The following is a 22500-nucleotide window of genomic DNA, read 5'->3' as shown; positions in this document are numbered from 1 at the left end:
CAAGTCATATGCAAATCAGCCTGCATGGTGCCGTTTAAGCAATTGGAAAGCTACTTCCTTATATTTTATTCATTGCGGGGTCAATGCTGAGACTCAGCATGAGCGGTTTATGCCTGATCCAGGAGATTTAATTGAATAATTTTTCTATTATGTACGTAGATTATTTGAACATTGTTTTTAGGTAAATTAACCATCAACGATGATGTGTGTGTTATAACAACAACATTTACAGGCTTATGAAAATCCTTTTATAAGCTCCAATATTGGTTTTTAGCCCCTTATTTTCACTACACCGCAATGACTCATGCGAAATCTTGCTTGTCAACTGGGCAAAGTGAACAACCATTGTTCAGTTCTTCCCTACACAGTTCCCTTTGAATGGAACGTTTCTGCTCCCTGCAGTTTGGAATCTTACTTAACATGGCTGAATACCCTGTGCAGTCCACTTCGCTGGGGAACTACCTGCCGATCGGAACGCAACCTTTGTCTTTTGTCCTGTTTATGTTTATATTTCTAGTTTGTTTAGTTCCCATTAGGTGCGGATGTGTGTGCGTGTGTGTGTGTGTGTGTGTGTGTGTGTGCGTGTGTGAGAGTGTGACTCTGCTACCTTTCGTAGCGTCCATGCCCCCCACGGCGAACAGCGCCCCTACGGTGGCCTTGCGGGGCCGGGTGCGGGGGCTCTGCAGCTGGGGCCGGCGCTGGGGCAACAGGTGGTACTTCATCCCCTCCATCAGCAGCCGCTGGCACTCCACACTGTCCCGCAGCAGAGGGTTAGATTCCAGGTCTGCCAGGAACTACACACACACACACACACACACACACACACACACACGCACACGCACACGCACACACACACACACACACGTGTATTGGGTTTGCGGGCGACTGTGTGGTTGAGCGTTATCAGCGAGTGTGGAGGTCTGAGGGTCGAAGGAAAGCTGTTCTCTCATTGATTGAGAGATTAGATCAGACCAGCAGCCATTAGCGCTCCCACTCACACGCGCACGCATGTACACACACACACACACACACACACACACACACACACACACACACACACACACACACACACACACACAAACAGCATCTGACACACTACAGTCTAGATGGCTAATCTGTCCTGAACATCTCATCAGCTTTCTAGACCAGTGGTTCTCAGCGTGGTGTCCGGGGACTACCAGGAGTCCTTGAGGGGGTTCCAGGGGGTCCCCCCAGCACAGAGCACATTGATGAAATGTTAAAAAGTCTGTTTTACTGTATTGCATTGACATTGTATTGTAAATCAGAACAATAAAAAATATTCTCAGATTTGGCGGGTCAGAGAGACAAAATCTCATTGATTAAATAGGGGTCCATGGCTCTAATGTGGACTAAATTAGGGATCCCTCCTTGATATGAAAAAGGTTGAAAACCACTGTTCTAGACGAATACCCTTTCAACTCATCTCTAAAACACACACACACACAGACACACACACACACACACACACACACACACACACACACACACACACACACACACACACACACACACACACACAGCGATGGCTTGCAGTTGCAGCATGAAGCACTTCAATCCATCAGTCCGTTTCTTGAAATATATCCACAGGAAAACGTCTCCTGTGGGAAAGGCGAGGCTGTGAGAAACAAGTTTCTCCCTGAAGGCAAGAAATACAGTGATTTACATTTAGATAGGTGTGTGTGTGTGTGTGTGTGTGTGTGTGTGTGTGTGCGTGCGTGCGTGTGTGTGTGCGTGTGTGCGTGTTGGTGTGTGTGTGTGTGTGTGTGTGTGTGTGTGTGTTGGTGTGTGTGTGTGTGTGTGTGTGTGTGTGTTGCAGAAGGTGAATCATTTATTTGAAGAGTTGAGGCTGTGCCTATGTGCGCACGTGTGCGTGTGCTGGAACTAAGTCAGCGGGGACATTTGGAAATGGCTGCGATGTATGAATCAATCACACAGTTGTATGATATGAAGTATAAAGTGTGAAGTTAGCCTGGTAACCAGCCCCAATGAATCCTTCATTATGGGATGGAACAGATGTAACCAAAACATTAATGAGGGCCCGGCCCCAGCACTGGAACACCTAAATGTATCGGAAGTTGGAAACCCTCATTAATGTTTTGGTTGCACCTGTGTTTACCCTGCCTTTTAAACACAAAATGGCTGCTCTGATAAAGGTCAATTCTGCGCCAAAGAACTTAAAGAACTGAAGGATAGGAAAAACAAAAAAAACAAAAAACAAAGAAACAAGCGAAACCTTTGGTCACTCACACTGGCGTTTTGAGCCCGGTGTCGGTGAAGTGGTTACAGCAGCAGTAGTGGGCTTAGCTAACGTAGCTAACAGTTAGCTAGCTATTTAACATACAGGTGTGTTGTTGCAGCGCTCTGTAATGCGTCATCGGTAACGTTAGATTATGCTGACTTCAATTTGCCTCGTGTTTACCGTGAATACGGGACCGGAAGTTGTGTACACGATATACTTGGCATTCAAGTGGTCACGTCGTCGTGAACATGCGCAGTTGACTAGAAGCCACTGAGGCTAACAATGTAGCTACCACTAGCTAGCGCGTGGCTATGTTAATGCAGGAAATGCAAAGGCATAATGACAGAGGAAACAAGATGAGACTGTTGAGAATATCAACATGTTCCTCAGACATATTATACAATGACTATGAAAAGCTCTATACAGCTAAAATGTCAATATATTTACTTTCCATCAATGTCCACCTCCTAGAACTCATGTAGGGAGTCACGAATTCAAGAAGGTGGGCCTGCTGCCAGTGCACCACAGGATCGAACAGTTGAAACTCAACCACATGTTTAACATTGTAAATGGTACTGCTCCACACTACATGGGTTCGCATATAGGCATGGTTCATACCTAGCATGGACATGAGACCAGGGCCAGTGTGCGCTCATGTATAGTGCCACGAGTGAACGGTGTAGCTCGGAGCTCCTTTCTTTACACAGGGACGTTACTGTGGAACAGCCTTCCACTAGGCATCAAACTCTCAGACTCTAGAGGGGTTTTTAGAGGTCGGGTCCTTGCTCATCTCTGGAGCAAAGTGACTGGGTAGGTTAGTAGGCCTAATTTTTTGGCAGGTCCTGTGAGTATAATGTGTTTTACTGTGATGATTGTCTTATTTTTTTAAGTGTGTTTATGTAGTTTCTAATGCAATTTTGAGTGTGACTAATAATGGATGATTTTAGGATAGGTTATTTTCAAGTACCATATTTATTGGTGTCTAAATCTATTTTATGTTTGTAATGGGGATTTTTGATACAGATTTTTAGATGACTATATGTTTTCTGTTATTGTCCGTCCTGTTTTTAGAACATCGGGGGCCATGTTGGAAATAAGTGTTTACACTTTTACATGCTATCCCTTGGATCTTGTTGTTGTCTCTATATCCATTAATAAAGTCAATCAATCAATCAATCAACCACCATTTTGTGAAAATGTCACAAGACACGTCACAAGTCGTGAGCTTCGAAGCTTTCAGAAAGATTCCACATACCAAGTCATGAACAAACACCACATGAGGGGGGCCGTTCAAGTGGATTTATGTCGTATTTACGGTAAACACGAGCCCACTTGAATGCAGCATTCAGTCCCGCCGCCTACATCGACCAGCCAATCAGGCATCCCGGACAGTATGTGTCCTGAACCCGTACTGTATGTATGCACAGTGCTGACAACTGCAATTCATATGGGGCCGGATGCCAGGCTAGGTGTGAAGTATGATAGAGGAGATTTGAAGGTGTGGGGGAAGAAGACCCCGCCCAGATGATCAATGTTAGCAGGGGCAGAGAAGAAGAAGAAAAAGTGGGTTTATTCTTCATTCATCTATTCTATTTCAATTATGCCACTGACTATATAAGACTATATATATAAGACTATATATGACTATATAAGCCTTTCTCAGCCGGATGTGGAGAGCATGAAGCAAGCATGGTAAACGGATAAGCAGCTTAAATGCAGTAGGCTGAACCTACGCTTACACAGCATACAATCGCCTGGGGACAAATTAGGCTGAGCCCCTACTTTGCATTCATTTTGTGTGTGTGTGTGTGTGTGTGTGTGTGTGTGTGTGTGTGTGTGTGTGTGTGTGTGTGTGTGTGTGTGTGTGTGTGTGTGTGTGTGTGTGTGTATGTGTGTGTGTGTGTACAGTATGTGTGTGTGTGTGTGTGTGTGTGTGTGTACAGTATGTGTGTGTGTGTGTGTGTGTGTGTGTGTGTGTGTGTGTGTGTGTGTGTGTGTGTGTGTGTGTGTGTGTGTGTGTGTGTGTGTATGGTATGGTGCACGGTGTGAGGGTTTGAACGTGGAGGGGGAGATAAGACAGAATCCAGCAGGCGTCCCACCTCCTCCTCTGCTCGACTCTCCTTCATGTTCCAGCTCACACACAGACAGAAGAGACGGCATGCGCTCTGTCCCTTATCACACACACTCTCTCTCTCTCTCTTTCTCACACACACACACACACACACACACACACACACACACACACACACACACACACACACAGCTATATTTGTCATTCTGTCCACTCCTCTCATTTCCTCTCCAATATATCCTGCCCAGTGCCTACCCTCTCCATCTTGACTTTTTATGAGCCCCCTCCCCGCACCCCCAACCCCTCCAACCCCACTCCCTCTCCACACACACACACACACACACAGACACACACACACACACACACAGACCCACAAACGAACCCACACAAACACACACACACACACACACACACACACACACACACACACACACACAGAGTCGGTCTAGTCTGAGTCATCCCAGAAGAGCATCTATGGACCATAAATCAGGGCGAGTGCACCAAACAGATTTACAGGGCGGTAAGGGTGTGTGTGTGTGTGTGTGTGAGAGAGAGAGAGAGAGAGAGAGAGAGAGAGAGAGAGAGAGAGAGAGAGAGAGAGAGAGAGAGAGAGAGAGAGGGTGATAGGGGGATGCAGATGAAGGGCATTAACCTGGTGAATTGCCCTTGTCTTGATGAGCAGTGCACATTGAGGCCTAGATAGAGGACAGCCTAATTGGTTGATGATATTGATTGGTTGTCTGCATTGAGGCTTGCCCCTGGTCTTATTGGCATGTTACAGCTGGAGAGCTGCTGAATGCTTCATCCATTTGTCAGGACAAAGGAGGGGAAATGATCACACGTCGATTGTTTAAGGATGACTCGACCCTCTGCTCTCTCTCTCTCTCTCTCTCTCTCTCTCTCTCTCTCTCTCTCTCTCTCTCTCTCTCTCTCTCTCTCTCTCTCTCGGCCCGTCTCTATTACACTGTCTTCCCCCTCGGTCTTCTCTGCCGATTACATGTTATGGCTGCTTGTGCTTTCAGCTGGGCCGGCCCAAAGCCATATATCTGAGTACGGGCCTGGCATACTGTATGTAAGGGCCTGGCATACTGTATGTAAGGACCTGGCATACTGTATGTAAGGGCCTGGCATACTGTATGTAAGGGCCTGGCATACTGTATGTAAGGGCCTGGCATACTGTATGTAAGGGCCTGGCATACTGTATGTAACAGTAACAGTAACAGTACAGATCTTGTCAGAGAACTAATAAGGGCAGTGTAAAAAAAGCATAAAATAAATAATCATTCATTAATCGTAACTGAGATCAAAGTTTGAAATGATATATATTGTGATATTGATTTGAAGTCATATCGCCCAACCCTATGCAATGCCCATATATACATATATATACATATTCCAGTGTTTCCCACAGGATTTTGAGTATTTGTGGTGGGGGACCGCAGACCCCCTAGGGGAGTGCGGGGGGCATGCCCCCCCACGAGATTTTTTTAAACATTTTAAAGTCAAATGCATGAATTTGGTGTACTTTGAGAAAGCTTAAGAGCAAAATGAAAAGGCTAGATCTATGAAGAACATGTCATCATTACTGTGCTGTGGGTTTACAATGACAAACTAAATTTCTCCCTATAGGTCAGGGATACTCAACTGCTTTGCCACTTTCCTGAAATGATAGAAGGCGAGGGGCCAGTTAATAAACAAACAATATACATTTTTCTGTAGCGGATTGTAGGTTTTTGGGGTGTCAGCCGGAGTTTAGGCTGACAGTGTTGTGCACACTGGATAGTTAGTTAGGTTAAGTTAGTTAGGTTAAGTACATACATAAGTGCCTGGGTAGCGAGCAGATGGCGGTATTTGACAATTTAGCAGCTAAATCATAGATTATTGAAAGATATTCCATATTCCAGACTGAAATGCTATAACAGAAGTATTGGGCAGAATGACATGAACATTTATTGGACACTCTTATTCAGCGGATATCTTGCATGTTGCGTTCAGGTGCACTGTAAAAAAATAATAATATATATTTTTTTTTTGGTCAACATCTTTTTGTGGCGGTCCAAATTCTTTTGTGGCGGCCCGCCACAAATTCCTTTATATATGGGAACACTGTATTCATACCTCATCCTTATGTGTTGCGTCTGGTTAATTTTGCATTTTTGATTCTGTGTGTGGTATCCCACTTTGTTGCTAACCTGAGCCATGTTGTAACAATAAGGAGAGGGGGAATTAGTTATAAGACGAGGACAACATATTATTCAACTGCAGTTAAAAGAGATGTCACACTTAATTAAAGATGAAAGTGTGTGTGTGTGTGTGTGTGTGTGTGTGTGTGTGTGTGTGTGTGTGTGTGTGTGTGCGTGCCTCCAAAGCCCGAGGCATTAACGGAGGTTGTGCCTAGCATATAAACAGTGAAGCATCATATTATCAGTCAACAATACCAGCCAAGACACACACACTACAAACAGCTGACGGTGTAATGGCTGGCTGTGATCTACAGTCAGTGTAATGCCTATAGTCCCTCTGATTGCCTAAGAGGAGAGCGAGATAGAGAGATATAGAGACAGAGTGAGACGATGCAGGGAGAGAGAGAGAGTGGGAGCGAGAGCGAGATTAAAGTTTTGGGACAGCCCTCAATCCGTTTGGTCCAAACAAAATACAGTAACGGCAACGCAAAAAGAGTGAAACTAGCAGTTCTCCAAGCAAACCAGATCTCAGAGAGACCAAAATATCTGAGAAACTATGAAAACCACCGATAATGTATAGACTCAGTGGACCAACCTGGCCATAGAAACCAGGAGGGAGATTTCCACAGAATCTCACCTCTTCCTACAATGTAAGAGAAATGAAGAATAACAAAAGATTATTATGAAGGCTTTGACAAACTGTCCCTGCAGTCCACCACCAACTTCTGCTTGGCTCTTGGCCTAATATCATGAAGCCAGCAACACGTGTTAAGCAAACCTTATTTGATCCCGAGTTCTATAGGACGAATCAGCGTGACGTCACTTGCCACCCCGCGGCTGTTAATAGTATGAGTTGTGCCAAACAAACGTTAATATCTCAAAAACTACACATGACATATATTTTGACATTCTGAGTGAGAGCAGAAGTAGCTCAAGAGTTTAATGTATAATATATGCATGTCGTGTTAAAAGTTGTGTGAACTGTCGCTGAGTTTTTAAAATGTAAACAGAGTGAACTGGCTAGAGTCAGACACTCGAGCCTCGCGACCACTTGGTCTCCATAGGGTTCCATTGCCGTTGCCACCCAGTGACGCGGTTTGTTCACCAAAATGCTGCTCGGCTGATCCCTCGTATTAACATCACCTGCCCTCAGCAGCTTATTCAAGGTGGCGCATTTTGGCTTGTGGCAGTTCTGCACTTCCTCCACAAGGACATCAGGACATCAGTTTCCCCCTTGGGGACCCCCTCTTGTGGTGGAACCGCTCCGGGCTCCTCTCTTCCATCACCAAATTGTCAGAGTGCTGTGGCACAGAGTGCACGGCTTTTAAACAGGTGATTTGATCGGTCGTGAAAAAAGAAGGCTCGCTTTGCCCCCATGGGCTTGAGCCGTAGCCATTCACAGAAATAGACCCCACCCAAAGGAGTTGATTGCATTTGAATACAAAATGACGACATGATGGTTTTGCTCCAGACAGAGACCCCCCCCGGCTGTTCTCACCTGTGGCTGCAGCAGAGGCAGCCGGATGTGTGCCAGCAGTGAGGGTAAATGGGGTTGCCGGGCGTGGTTGTCGTGGCCGACCCAGGTTAGCAGCGCGCTCACCACCGTCTCCTCGTCGGGAACGTTGACGTCGTCAGAGGTCAGCAGCCTCTCCATCTCCTCCATCGGGAGCAGCAGGAACTCCTGGCCTCCGACCACCTCCAGGAAGTGTTCCTGGTAAGGAGAGGAGAGAGAAATTAAGGGATGAGAGAGGTCCAGTGATACACAAACCCGAGGCTTCGAGAGCCACATGCGGCTCCTTTATGGGTAGTTGTGGCTCTTTAAGCCCTACTTAAAATAAAAATAAAATAAAATAAAAAAATAAAAAAAATTGTTGTTGTCAATGTGGCTCCTGAGTTGCGTGCCACAATTTCCCATGCATCTCTCTTACTCTAATCGTGAGAGTAAGAGAGATGGATGGGAAATTGTCAGGGTAAAAGAGGAGAGAGGTAGAGTAGATTTGTGGAAAGTAGAGAGCGAGCGCGCGAGAGAGCAATTGGGCACAAATCAAATAGAAGAAGAGTGGTAAATCTCTAGCAAGTCAGTCTATTGCATAGCTTTACACATCATTTGCACTAATCCTGTGAGCTGTGTGTGTGCGTGCGTGTGTGTGTGTGTGCGCGCGTGTGTGTGTGTGCGTGTGTGTGTGTGTGTGTGCACGTGTAAGTGAATTACAGACACAGCAGCCAGTCACACCCAGATAAAGCCACCTCTACCACATAATTACCCACAATTACAGTTTAATAATAATCCACTTAGAGAGAGAGAGAAAGAGAGAAAGAGAGAGAGAGAAAGAGAGAGAGAGAGAGAGAGAGAGAGAGAGAGAGGGGGGGGTGTGAAACAAGGGACAGGGCGGGAGAAGAGAGAACAAGAGAAGAAGAATGGAGTGGATGAAGCAGCTATTTCACAGTCACCATAGCAACCCTGTGCGGGAACAGCCATTGTCGTGATAATGGTGTGTGAGGTGTGTTGTGAATGGGAAACAAATGTGTTGTCCAAGGATAACATCAAGGCAGAAACATGACCAAACTCTGACTGGGTAATAATGCCTTATAAAGGGAGACTGACTGGGTAATAATGCCTTATAGAGGGAGACTGACTGGGTAATAATGTCTTATAGAGGGAGACTGACTGGGTAATAATGTCTTATAGAGGGAGACTGACTGGGTAATAATGTCTTATAGAGGGAGACTGACTGGGTAATAATGCCTTATAGAGGGAGACTGACTGAGTAATAATGACTTATAGAGGGAGACTGACTGAGTAATAATGACTTATAGAGGGAGACTGACTGGATAATAATGCCTTATAGAGGGAGACTGACTGGGTAATAATGTCTTATAGAGGGAGACTGACTGGGTAATAATGTCTTATAGAGGGAGACTGACTGAGTAATAATGTCTTATAGAGGGAGACTGACTGAGTAATAATGACTTATAGAGGGAGACTGACTGGGTAATAATGCCTTATAGAGGGAGACTGACTGAGTAATAATGTCTTATAGAGGGAGACTGACTGAGTAATAATGACTTATAGAGGGAGACTGACTGGGTAATAATGTCTTATAGAGGGAGACTGACTGAGTAATAATGTCTTATAGAGGGAGACTGACTGAGTAATAATGACTTATAGAGGGAGACTGACTGGGTAATAATGTCTTATAGAGGGAGACTGACTGGGTAATAATGTCTTATAGAGGGAGACTGACTGAGTAATAATGTCTTATAGAGGGAGACTGACTGAGTAATAATGACTTATAGAGGGAGACTGACTGGGTAATAATGTCTTATAGAGGGAGACTGACTGGATAATAATGTCTTATAGAGGGAGACTGACTGGGTAATAATGACTTATAGAGGGAGACTGACTGGGTAATAATGTCTTATAGAGGGAGACTGACTGAGTAATAATGACTTATAGAGGGAGACTGACTGGGTAATAATGTCTTATAGAGGGAGACTGACTGGGTAATAATGCCTTATAGAGGGAGACTGACTGGATAATAATGTCTTATAGAGGGAGACTGACTGAGTAATAATGACTTATAGAGGGAGACTGACTGGGTAATAATGTCTTATAGAGGGAGACTGACTGGGTAATAATGACTTATAGAGGGAGACTGACTGGGTAATAATGTCTTATAGAGGGAGACTGACTGGGTAATAATGCTTTATAGAGGGAGACTGACTGGATAATAATGTCTTATAGAGGGAGACTGACTGAGTAATAATGACTTATAGAGGGAGACTGACTGGGTAATAATGTCTTATAGAGGGAGACTGACTGAGTAATAATGTCTTATAGAGGGAGACTGACTGGATAATAATGTCTTATAGAGGGAGACTGACTGGGTAATAATGCCTTATAGAGGGAGACTGACTGGGTAATGCCTTAAGCCACGTTCACACAATAGGCAGAACTGAAGCTTGAGGCAGGCTGACGCTTAACAGTTCACACAAGAAGCCTTCTCTTTTCCTCTTACCACCTCCTCGGCACGCCTTGAACCCGCCCACAACTCCCATTGAATTCATGCCTGGCAGCTTCAAGCTTCATGCGTCACGACCTGGAAAATAGGACTGAATCCTGAACGATCGCTTCAGCACGGCTTCAGCGCTGCGTGCGGCTGGTGTGAACATGCCTGTGTGGCTTCAGCGTAGCTTTGGTGTGGCTTTGGCGTGGCTTCGGCTTATGGTGTGAACGGCCACTTATAGAGGCAGACTGACTGGGTAATGCCTAATAGAGGGAGACTGACTGGGTAATGCCTAATAGAGGGAGACTGACTGGGTAATGCCTAATAGAGGGAGACTGACTGGGTAATGAAGAAGAACTGGACGGACAAACCCGTCTTTATTTGTCACATGAACACACCAACACACGCATGCGGCTAGCCACACACACACTCATGCTGAGTGTGGCCGGTGAAACACAGTCTCTGCATTTATCCCATCCAGGCTTGTCCTTCCTCCAGGGGGCAGGCCAGGTGCAGTGGGCAGCTTTCTTGTCCTTCCTCCAGGGGGCAGGCCAGGAGCAGTGGGCAGCTTTCTTGTGTACAGCGCCCGGGGACCAACTTCAAATGTTGTCATCACTGGTCAGATGACGATCCTCTGCATGTTTTTGGGGGGTGGGGGGGGGTCCATATCAATGTTGTATGGAGGAACCCCAGGGGAGCACAGGGAGAACATACAAACTCCACACAGAAAGGCCCTTTTGACGAGATAAAATGCCCATGCCCGACCTGGGCATGGGCACTGAGGACATGGTGGGGGACACACACCCACAGCGTCCCAGGTGGGAATCGAACCCAGGACATTCTAGCTGTGAGGCGACAGCACTACCACTGTGCCACCGTGCCCCCTAATGCCTTATAGAAGGAGAGAGGCATGACTGGAATGGGAAAAGGTAGAGGTAAAGACAGCCTGAGAGATGCAAAGAGGAGGGCCTGTTTTGTATCAGTGTGTTGGTAGTGTATGCAGATGAACAGTGTTTACCTTCCCTTCATGCTTACTGCGCTGAGAGCTCTGCAGTTCATTCCAGGCACGTCTGTCTCAGAACAACACATTGTTTATTTTTATTTTTTCTGTATGCGCACAGCCATGGAGTATCACGTTGAGTGCCTTAACCAGTGTTAATGACTCATACCAGCTGGTGGGGGCGGGGTTTCTGCAGGCAGAGGAACGGGGATTTCTCTGTGCAGGAAACATGGAGAGAAGGTAAACACTGTTCATCTGCATAATACTACCGACATTATAATGATACAAAGCTGGTGGAAAAGTGGCAAAGTCCTCCTGGATAAGTTAACCCATTGATACCTGATGCAGCATTTCTGTGTATATACCTCATTTGTGTGCGTATCCCTTTAAGACCGTGAACCGCGTTAACGCGGTTCGCGGTCTTAAAGGGATACACACACAAATGCTGCATCAGGTATCAATGGGTTAATGGATTTTGGACCTACATCTGCAGATAGCGGTAATAATGGCTTGTGTGTCGGATGTCGGTTGAAACAGCAAGCTCTACGCCTCTTGCTGCTAACAATGAGTGTAAATGGGTTGTCTACATATCTTTGAAAAAGCCATCTGTAGGCTGCACAGGGGAGTTGGGAGTAGACAGTAACGTTGCAAAGTAAAAAGTATACATTTTACATGAGCTCAGATTTAATGACATAGTTCCGCAATTATGCACACACTACGCACACGCAATCAGGAAATCACGGGAGCATTTTTCTCTGCTGCAGCACAGAGTGCTGTGGGGTGATAGTGTGTTAAGGTGGTATTATGCTCACCCTGCCGTGAAGGGCGCGGGGGTGGAGCGAGGGCCGGGCGCGTCAAATGACGTAAATTTGTTGGGCGTGGTTATTCGCTACCTCCGTCGGGCGCTCGCCGTGTGCCTGATTTTTTTTCTCACAGCGCGAGCAACGCACGGCTTCTCTCCAAACATGGCCGCTTTCAAGCCACTGAGCCCTGAACACTGAGCTGTGTTTTCGCCACATTCCTTGACCCATGTGGTAGGCTATAAACTTTGATTTGCAACTGTTCGTTTTTTGTCATTTCACCAAGTAAATGGGTTGTGTTGAGAGCATTATTGAGAGAGATTAAAAGCAGCACAGAGTAGGCAATCAGGGCTGAGAAGTAAAACGGCTTTCAGTAAAAACAAGTTTGGTGATTCCTTCATGTGCTGATGTGCGGTCGTTTGAGAGTGAAAGCGCACTCAGTACTGCACATAATAGCGTTTCATTGCGACTTTTCACGGGCTGTTCTCACTATTACAATACATGCTGATCACTTTCTGAGTATAATAGCATCTGCCCCAGCGCGATGCTGACTCCCGGAGACTCGCGGAGCTCCACCCCCACGGAGCTTGCTCGAGTATAAGAGCACCTTTACTCTGCAGCAGCACAGAGTGCTGTGGGGTGAGAGTGTGTTACTCTGCAGCACACAGAGTGCTGTGGGGTGAGAGTGTGTTACTCTGCAGCAGCACAGAGTGCTGTGGGGTGAGAGGGTGTTACTCTGCTGCAGCACAGAGTGCTGTGGGGTGAGAGTGTGTTACTCTGCTGCAGCACAGAGTGTTGTGGGGTGAGAGTGTGTTACTCTGCTGCAGCACAGAGTGCTGTGGGGTGAGAGTGTGTTACTCTGCTGCAGCACACAGAGTGCTGTGGGGTGAGAGTGTGTTACTCTGCTGCAGCAGCACAGAGTGCTGTGGGGTGAGAGTGTGTTACTCTGCAGCACACAGAGTGCTGTGGGGTGAGAGTGTGTTACTCTGCAGCAGCACAGAGTGCTGTGGGGTGAGAGTGTGTTACTCTGCTGCAGCACACAGAGTGCTGTGGGGTGAGAGTGTGTTACTCTGCAGCACAGAGTGCTGTGGGGTGAGAGTGTGTTACTCTGCAGCAGCACACAGAGTGCTGTGGGGTGAGAGTGTGTTACTCTGCAGCACACAGACTGCTGTGGGGTGAGAGTGTGTTATTCTGCTGCAGCACACAGAGTGCTGTGGGGTGAGAGTGTGTTACTCTGCTGCAGCACACAGAGTGCTGTGGGGTGAGAGTGTGTTACTCTGCTGCAGCACACAGAGTGCTGTGGGGTGAGAGTGTGTTACTCTGCAGCACACAGAGTGCTGTGGGGTGAGAGTGTGTTACTCTGCAGCAGCACACAGAGTGCTGTGGGGTGAGAGTGTGTTACTCTGCAGCAGCAGCACAGAGTGCTGTGGGGTGAGAGTGTGTTACTCTGCAGCAGCACACAGAGTGCTGTGGGGTGAGAGTGTGTTACTCTGCTGCAGCACAGAGTGCTGTGGGGTGAGAGTGTGTTACTCTGCTGCAGCACAGAGTGCTGTGGGGTGAGAGTGTGTTACTCTGCAGCACACAGAGTGCTGTGGGGTGAGAGTGTGTTACTCTGCAGCACACAGAGTGCTGTGGGGTGAGAGTGTGTTACTGGCAGGAAGATCGAGTTTTGTGGACAGTCAGGTCAGATTGTAAACAGTTGCACATGGAGCCACGATTTCAGACGGAAGCCCGACACGATTAAAAACACGATTTCAGAAGGAAGCCCGTCTTTATTGTCACACGAACACACTACAACACATGCATGCGGCCACAACACACACTCATGGTGACGGTGGCCGGTGAAATATGTCCTCTGCATTTGACCCATCCAGGCTTGTCCTTTCCTCCAGGGGGCAGGCCAGGAGCAGTGGTCGCTTTTTCTTTCCTTTCTTTCCATCATTGGACCATCATTGGACCAATTCCAGATGTTGTCATCACTGGTTGGATGACGATCTTCTGCATGTTTTTGGTGGGGGTTATGTACGGAGGAACCCCCTGGGGGGTACAGGGAGAACATGCAAACTCCACACAGAAAGACGAGAGAGCCCACCTGGGCAGTGGGCACTGAAGATATGGGGGGGTCACAACTCCAGCGCCCACAGCGTCCCAGGCGAGAATCGAACTCAGGACCTTCTAGCTGTGAGGCGACAGCGCTACCGACTGCGCCACCGTACCCCAGCCAGGTAGTTTGGTAGAAGACTATCTACTGAGTGGGAACAGTGTGGTGCTGCTGCTTTCCAGGTGGATTACAGTAATATGTTGATTAGTCACATGTTGTTTTCCACAGGCTGGCTTTTTTTTTTTAGATACTTTGACAAACCCAGTTTAGACTGCTTGTTAGCAGCAAGAGGCTAGCAACAGAGCTTGCCTTTTCAATTGACAGCTGACTGGGGAATCAATATTCTCTGCAGGTCCAAGTAGTACAGGTATGTTGAGACAAAATATATACCTTATTCACCTTATGTAGAAGACAGTCTGTCTGGCTTGAGTGACAAACGGGAAAAAGGAAGTGTAAACACAATAGGAAATTATGGTTGTGTTTACACTTCCTGAAACTCATAAACCTAGTCTGACTCATAATGTGAGTCAAACCAGGTTTGACCAGGTGAGTCAGACTAGTTTGAGCAGGTAAAACAGCCGGTGTTTTGAACAGACGTGGTGACACAATGGGTCAAGTGGGCGGGGCTACATAAGGTGAATAGGTCCAAAATCAATTAACAAATTAATGAGGGACACAGTGTGCCTTCGCATGATTTTAATCCATTGGTGTGTGTGTGTGTGTGTGTGTGTGTGTGTGTGTGTGTGTGTGTGTCTGTGTGTGTGTGTGTGTGTGTGTGTGTGTGTGTGTGTGTGTGTGTGTGTGTGTGTGTGTGTGTGAATAAGTATACAATGCTAAACCAAAAAGATATATAGGGTGCATTTTTAGTACATCTCTCTGTGTTGTGGGGTTGCAGGCAGCACAATTCTAATTCAAACAATTCTTTTCTGCGCATTTTATTGTTGAAAAATGTTCTATAAATCATCCCGATAATTCTACTCCTTTGTATTTGGTGTTTGTTACCAGGTGTAAAATCATACTAAATCATACTGGGTCTAAAATTCATCTTTTCTGCAGCAGTGGCACTAATCTTGTTGTGGCGGCCCTGAAGGAGCACAGAGGAGGCAGCTGTGTACACACCATGGGCCCTATCGTCGTACAGGCGCTATCGCTTACGCACCGGTTTGTGCGCCTCTTATACTATCTTCCATGCGTCTTATGCTATCGCTTGCCACCCGCAAGTGTCATTTTGCACTTTGGCCACCATACCATCCAGTTTTGTCAAATTCTTTGCGTGCACGCAATTTTAAGAGCACCTAAAAGCAGCTCAAAAAATATTTTTTAATTATGATTATTCTCCACGCTGCGCTGGAGAAGGGGAACTCCTTTTGGATATGTCATTATGCACGATGTCCCGTTAAAATACAAATGCCAGGACATCAAATTCTGCTGCTAAAATTGGGTAACAGCAGATTATTCAGTGAGGCTATCAACTATTATTCACTGAAAAACCTTTATCACGTGTAAAGAACCACAAACATGCTGCCTACTTGCAATATTATTGTCAATCAAATGTCCCTGTTTCCCTGTTGCAAACACGTTTCTATTTTGCAGTCAACAAAAGAACCAGAATTGCATCAAATCACAGATGTTTTTAACGGGTATATGGTTGTTGTGAGATGTCCAAATTACGCACGGAGGGAATTACAGCATGCATCACGCAAACTGTGTTAAAGGGAACGCGAGACAGGAATCTGATTGGTTTGATTGATGTAATGCCCAGGCATTGCCAGGCAACACCTGTGAATAACTCAGGTGGTTAAGACCGCCCACATCCCGTTTGCGCCGCGGGCAGACGAAATTTCGTGGGGCACGGAGAATAGCAGATGACTTGGGAACGCCCATTCATTTGCACTGCGCCCGGCGCAAGTGTTAAATGACTGCTTTTGCCACGATAGGGCCCCACGTGTAGGCGTGAGCGGCCCTGTGAGAGGAGGCAGCTGTGTACATGTACGCACCATGGTGTAGGCGTGAGCGGCCCTGTGAGAGGAGGCAGCTGTGTACATGTACGCACCATGGTGTAGGCGTGAGCGGCCCTGTCAGAGGAGGCAGCTGTGTACATGTACGCACCATGGTGTAGGCGTGCGCGGCCCTGTGAGAGGAGGCAGCTGTGTACATGTACGCACCATGGTGTAGGCGTGCGCGGCCCTGTGAGAGGAGGCAGCTGTGTACATGTACGCACCATGGTGTAGGCGTGCGCGGCCCTGTGAGAGGAGGCAGCTGTGTACATGTACGCACCATGGTGTAGGCGTGAGCGGCCCTGTGAGAGGAGGCAGCTGTGTACGTGTACGCACCATGGTGTAGGCGTGAGCGGCCCTGTGAGAGGAGGCAGCTGTGTACATGTACGCACCATGGTGTAGGCGTGAGCGGCCCTGTGAGAGGAGGCAGCTGTGTACGTGTACACACCATGGTGTAGGCGTGCGCGGCCCTGTGAGAGGAGGCAGCTGTGTACATGTACGCACCATGGTGTAGGCGTGAGCGGCCCTGTGAGAGGAGGCAGCTGTGTACATGTACGCACCATGGTGTAGGCGTGAGCGGCCCTGTGAGAGGAGGCAGCTGTGTACATGTACGCACCATGGTGTAGGCGTGAGCGGCCCTGTGAGAGGAGGCAGCTGTGTACATGTACGCACCATGGTGTAGGCGTGAGCGACCCTGTCAGAGGAGGCAGCTGTGTACATGTACGCACCATGGTGTAGGCGTGAGCGGCCCTGTGAGAGGAGGCAGCTGTGTACGCACCATGGTGTAGGCGTGAGCGGCCCTGTGAGAGGAGGCAGCTGTGTACATGTACGCACCATGGTGTAGGCGTGAGCGGCCCTGTGAGAGGAGGCAGCTGTGTACATGTACGCACCATGGTGTAGGCGTGCGCGGCCCTGTCAGAGGAGGCAGCTGTGTACATGTACGCACCATGGTGTAGGCGTGAGCGGCCCTGTGAGAGGAGGCAGCTGTGTACGTGTACACACCATGGTGTAGGCGTGCGCGGCCCTGTGAGAGGAGGCAGCTGTGTACATGTACGCACCATGGTGTAGGCGTGAGCGGCCCTGTCAGAGGAGGCAGCTGTGTACGCACCATGGTGTAGGCGTGAGCGGCCCTGTGAGAGGAGGCAGCTGTGTACATGTACGCACCATGGTGTAGGCGTGAGCGGCCCTGTGAGAGGAGGCAGCTGTGTACGCACCATGGTGTAGGCGTGAGCGGCCCTGTCAGAGGAGGCAGCTGTGTACATGTACGCACCATGGTGTAGGCGTGAGCGGCCCTGTGAGAGGAGGCAGCTGTGTACATGTACGCACCATGGTGTAGGCGTGAGCGGCCCTGTGAGAGGAGGCAGCTGTGTACATGTACGCACCATGGTGTAGGCGTGAGCGGCCCTGTGAGAGGAGGCAGCTGTGTACGCACCATGGTGTAGGCGTGAGCGGCCCTGTGAGAGGAGGCAGCTGTGTACGCACCATGGTGTAGGCGTGAGCGGCCCTGTGCAGCTGGCTGCAGCCCTGGGCGTCGGCGTAGGAGCGGATGCCCAGACAGTTGGAGGGGTGGAGCTGCTTCATGAGGAAGGCACAGCAGGCCTGGACCACCGAGGACAGCTGCAACAGACAGGAGGCCGACAGCAGCGACTCGATGGTGTCCTCCTTCAACTCCAGACGGCCTGGAGGAGAGAGAGGGGATGCAGGAGAAGGAGGACAAGATGGCGCATAAGGGCTGTGAGTCGAAACGTGTGTCCGTGAGAGATCTGATGCTGTGTGTATACACACGGCAAATTCCAAAACCTAAACAGACTAGAAGGTGATCACAGATATTCACGGCTTCCCAGTGTTTTGAGACTCACCGTCGTGGCCACCCACAAAATACTGGTGCAATGCTGTGTGCAGCCAGGCTCATAGCAGTGTGTGTGTACACTGTTAGAATACAGCTGCTTACTCTCCAGTTCATCTACAATTACTATTGGCAATATACATCCAAATGTGTGGGTTCACCTCAATACTGGGTTGACCACCATCAATCGAAACCCTTTAATACATACTACATTGACAATTTGAAGGAGAGGAGAGGAGAGGAGAGGAGAGGAGAGGAGAGGAGAGGAGAGGAGAGGAGAGGAGAGGAGAGGAGAGGAGAGGAGATCAGATCAGATCAGATCAGATCAAATGCACTACCGGGGTGTACTGCATTTACAACATGGCCAGCTGTGCTGTTTGACCTTATACAGTGCAGACCTGGGCATTACGTGGCCCGGGGGCCAGAAGCAGCCCTCCTGATGGTTCTGCCTGGCCCGGGAGGTCCAAGACAAACGACACCATTTTACTTATGAAGCTAAAACATCAAATGAGATGACCTAAATTGGCTGTTTGGAGTGATTTTCAACATAATAAATGTGGAAGAATAAGTGAACAGTATGTTTTCTATACTTTAATCTAGTGGTCAAATTAGAGGTTGCGGCATGACAACATTTTCTTGGCTCCCGGTGACAATCTGGGTTTCTCATGTGGCCCCCCCAGGAAAAATAATTGGCCACCCGTGTTATGCTATTTATATTGAGTGTGTGTGCGTGCGTGTGTGTGTGCATGCGTGCGTGCGTAAGTGCGTGCGTGCGTGCGCGTGTACCTGTGTATGCGTACTGCACCAGGACCCACAGTGCATCAGGGTCAACTTCCTCCATCTTCACTTCCTCCTGCTTGGCCTCCAGCACATCACTGGTGAACATGGCTGCAAAGTAGTCTGAGGCGGAGGAGAGGACCAGTCTGAGGGGAGAGAGAGAATGTCGGCCATTAGGATGGGCAGCTGTGAGGGATGGATGGATGGATGGATGGAGCACCGTTGACAACATAAGTGTGGACTGAAAGAGAAAAGAGATGGAACAAAATCAGAGATATGATGTCATAAAAACAAATTTCTATGATCATCAAAAAAAAAGACATACTGAAAAACACACTGTAAACACTGTGAATTTGAAAAAGTAATGTCTTTCTTTCTTTCTTTCTTTCTTTCTTTCTTTCTTTCTTTCTTTCTTTCTTTCTTTCTTTCTTTCTTTCTTTCCAAAACATTTACCACATTGTTTCCTGTCTCAATATGAAAATCGTGTCCGATATACCGATTACCAATATTAACATTGCTGTTATTTTGCTCATCAAACCAATACAATGTACCAAAGGTGCCAAATTGCCAATGGATCCCTAAAATACAGTCAAAATTACTTGGCAAAGAGGAACTGGCTACAGGGATAGACGCACTACGGCTTCGTGAAGCACCGAAACGACAACAGGAATGCCAACAACACACAAAGAGGCAGAACCTGAGCAGTAAGAGAGGGTGCAGGGAGCGGAGAGCAGAGAGTTGAGAGACGGGGCCGGAGAGAGAGAGTCAGTGTGCGACTTTCCAATCATTTTCTAGGCCGACTGGAATTTGTTCAACATCAGCAGGTAACGGCGCCTCGGACTGACTCATCCACAAACACAGGCCAAAAACAAATGGCAGAGAGACGCAGACGAGGAGGTGGAGGAGAGAGAGTGCAAACCAGAGGGAGGGCGAGACGATGACGGAGAGAGAGAGCGGAGGAGGAGTGGAGAGAGAGAACGCGGAGGAGGAGTGGAGACAAAGAGTTAATAGAGACAAAGGAGCTTATTAGAACTAGAGAGAAGGCTTTGTTCTGCCAAGGTAAGCAATCCTCACGCCCCGACAGTGAGGATTTCTTACCAAACCACACACACACGCGCACACACACACACACACACACACACACACACACACACACACACACACACACACACACACACACACACGCACACGCACACGCACACCTCCTCAAAAAAGGATTTCCCTCCAATCTATCATACTACTCGACTATTGTGGGAGGAGAGATTTGGCATTTTGCAATTTGCATGTGCCTATCAGAGTAGCTGAGCTGATGAATGAGCGGCAGAGAGAGGGAGATAGAGAGCATAGGGAGGGAGAGAGGGTCTGCATGTGAGAGTAGGGATGCAGCGGTTTCCGGTTTGAAGGTATACCGCGGTTTGAAAAAGCCACGGTATCAAAACCACTAAATTTTGCCGTCATACCTTCTCCACGGTATCAGCTGTTTCCCTGAGAGAAAGTGCCCAGGTCCCTTGCAGAGACAGAGTGCAGTTACGCGGCCCCTCCCCCCTGCTGCATGTGTGTGTAGAGCAATCAGTAGCTGGCAGACCGCAGCTATCATCATCAAGGAGTCATCATTGTTTTGAGTGGCGTGCCGCGTGACAATGGCTGCCAGAGAGGTGAAGAACCCCCCGAACTTTTTCCCCAGTCAAAAAAGGACAAAATCGGTAGTGTGGGACTATTTTGGTTATCAGAAAAACGGATGGCCAGGGCTTACAGGAGGAAGGACAGCCAACATGCAAGACATGCAGGCGAAGAGTGGCTGCACTAGGAGGCAATAGCCTACCTCAAACATGATAGCCCATCAACACCAGCCGTCCTCATTTGCAAAATTCAAGGTACTTAACGTTGTCTTGCTTCATCATACATCACATCGGACATAACGCTAAACCATTTCCACCGGCAGGTTTGAGGAGTAGCTAACATTAACGTAAGATAAACACTCATGACTAATCATAGGCTATCGTTAACATGGCTAATTAGCATCAGCTGACTAACGTTAACGTAACGTTACTTCTTGACTGAGTGATCACGTCTTGTGTAGGCCAGGCTGGCCAGCGCCTCGTTATCAAAAACATATTGAACTGAAGAGAAGTAACGTTCAATAATGTAGAAACTAAGACTCCTCCAACCTGCCAGTGAATTGAGGCACAAACAGTGTGTGTGTGTGTGTGTGAGAGAGAAGGGGAAAAGAAGACAAGCGCTCAGCACAGGGGCAGAGGCTAATGTGTGAGAGGGGTGTGTGTGAGTGGGGGTGTGCGCCATCAACGTGAAACAATCATTTGTGTCCAGTGCAGTCAGTGTCCATCCGATTTTTACAAAAGATTAGCATCTATTTGATATTATGTGTTTTAGTTTTACATAAAATTAGATTAAATAAATCGTCATTTATGATAAGTAAGAATAGTACTGTTATATATCCAAGCACACACACATTCGCAACAGTTAACTGTCATTACAGATGTAGGTTACATTAACATGTATTTTTTCTTTTTTTAGGCTAGCAGTAGTACTGGCACCAGCGGAGGGGTATCCACATCAACAGCTGCAGAGACCAGCCAACAATTCAACATGCATTTGCCTATGCACCCAAATCCAAACATGCCAAATAATTAAATTATGCTGTGGCATACTTCATTGCCAAATATATTTTTGTCATCATGGTCCCCATTCAACTATCATTTTGTTCATGGTAAAAAAAAAATGTTTTTTTTGTGCCATATTTGACAAGAATACATAAAGGTCCGCGATACCGTGATACCGTGAAACCGTGGTAATTTTCTCCAAGGTTATCATACCGTCAAAAAATCATACCGCTGCATCTCTATGTGAGAGTGAACGAAACAGCTTAATGTAAGGTCAATGAAAGATTTAGAGCTGAGAGAGTGGGAGAGAGAGAGAGAGAGAGAGTGGGAGAGAGAGGGAGAGAGAGGGAGAGAGAGAGGGAGAGAGAGAGAGAGAGAGAGGAGGGGAGGAGAACAAGACAGTTGAAGGACAGAGAAGCTTACAGTCACTTGTTTAAAGACTGTGTTAATTAATTCTCCAGCGCAACAATCTATTACCGTCATCCTTTGACGTTAAAAACACACCAGCGCGCGCATCAGCATCAAGGGATTAAGAAGTAACGAGGACAAAATGATATTTAAGGAGGCTGCTCAGATCATCGTTTCATATTTTATGTCTAGTATTTTTCAGTCCTCGCAGTTGAAGGTGTCCTTGGAGACGAGGCGGCAGCGTCTGCAGGAGGACAGAATGACAGTGACACATTGTTTTCCACATCACATGGTACAGTGTTGTTTTTAAAGTGAATGATATAAATATGGCCGCCCATGAGGAGAGCGCTCAGGATCAAACTCACATTACAGCTCCACTTGACAAGCAAACTAATTGAAATTGTTTTAATAAAATGGCTTTTTGTACTT

General features: G+C 47.4%; 1 protein-coding gene across 1 annotated transcript in view; it reads right to left on the bottom strand.

The window, feature by feature from the left end:
• Window positions 1-22500, bottom strand: part of LOC310774679 (kelch-like protein 5) — a 79762-nt gene that overhangs the window by 12422 nt on the left and 44840 nt on the right. The window contains exons 3-6 of the mRNA XM_083634792.1: window positions 19052-19188; window positions 17902-18098; window positions 8013-8225; window positions 608-794 (exon numbers count right to left, since the gene is read on the bottom strand). Coding sequence (XP_083490918.1) covers window positions 608-794; window positions 8013-8225; window positions 17902-18098; window positions 19052-19188 — 734 coding nt within the window. The remainder of the gene's footprint in view (window positions 1-607; window positions 795-8012; window positions 8226-17901; window positions 18099-19051; window positions 19189-22500) is intronic.

This window comes from Poromitra crassiceps (assembly GCF_964638095.1).
Source record: "Poromitra crassiceps genome assembly, chromosome: 4".
Taxonomy (NCBI): domain Eukaryota; kingdom Metazoa; phylum Chordata; class Actinopteri; order Beryciformes; family Melamphaidae; genus Poromitra; species Poromitra crassiceps.
Note: the sequence above shows the minus strand (reverse complement) of the source record. Positions and strands in the feature narration are given on the sequence as shown.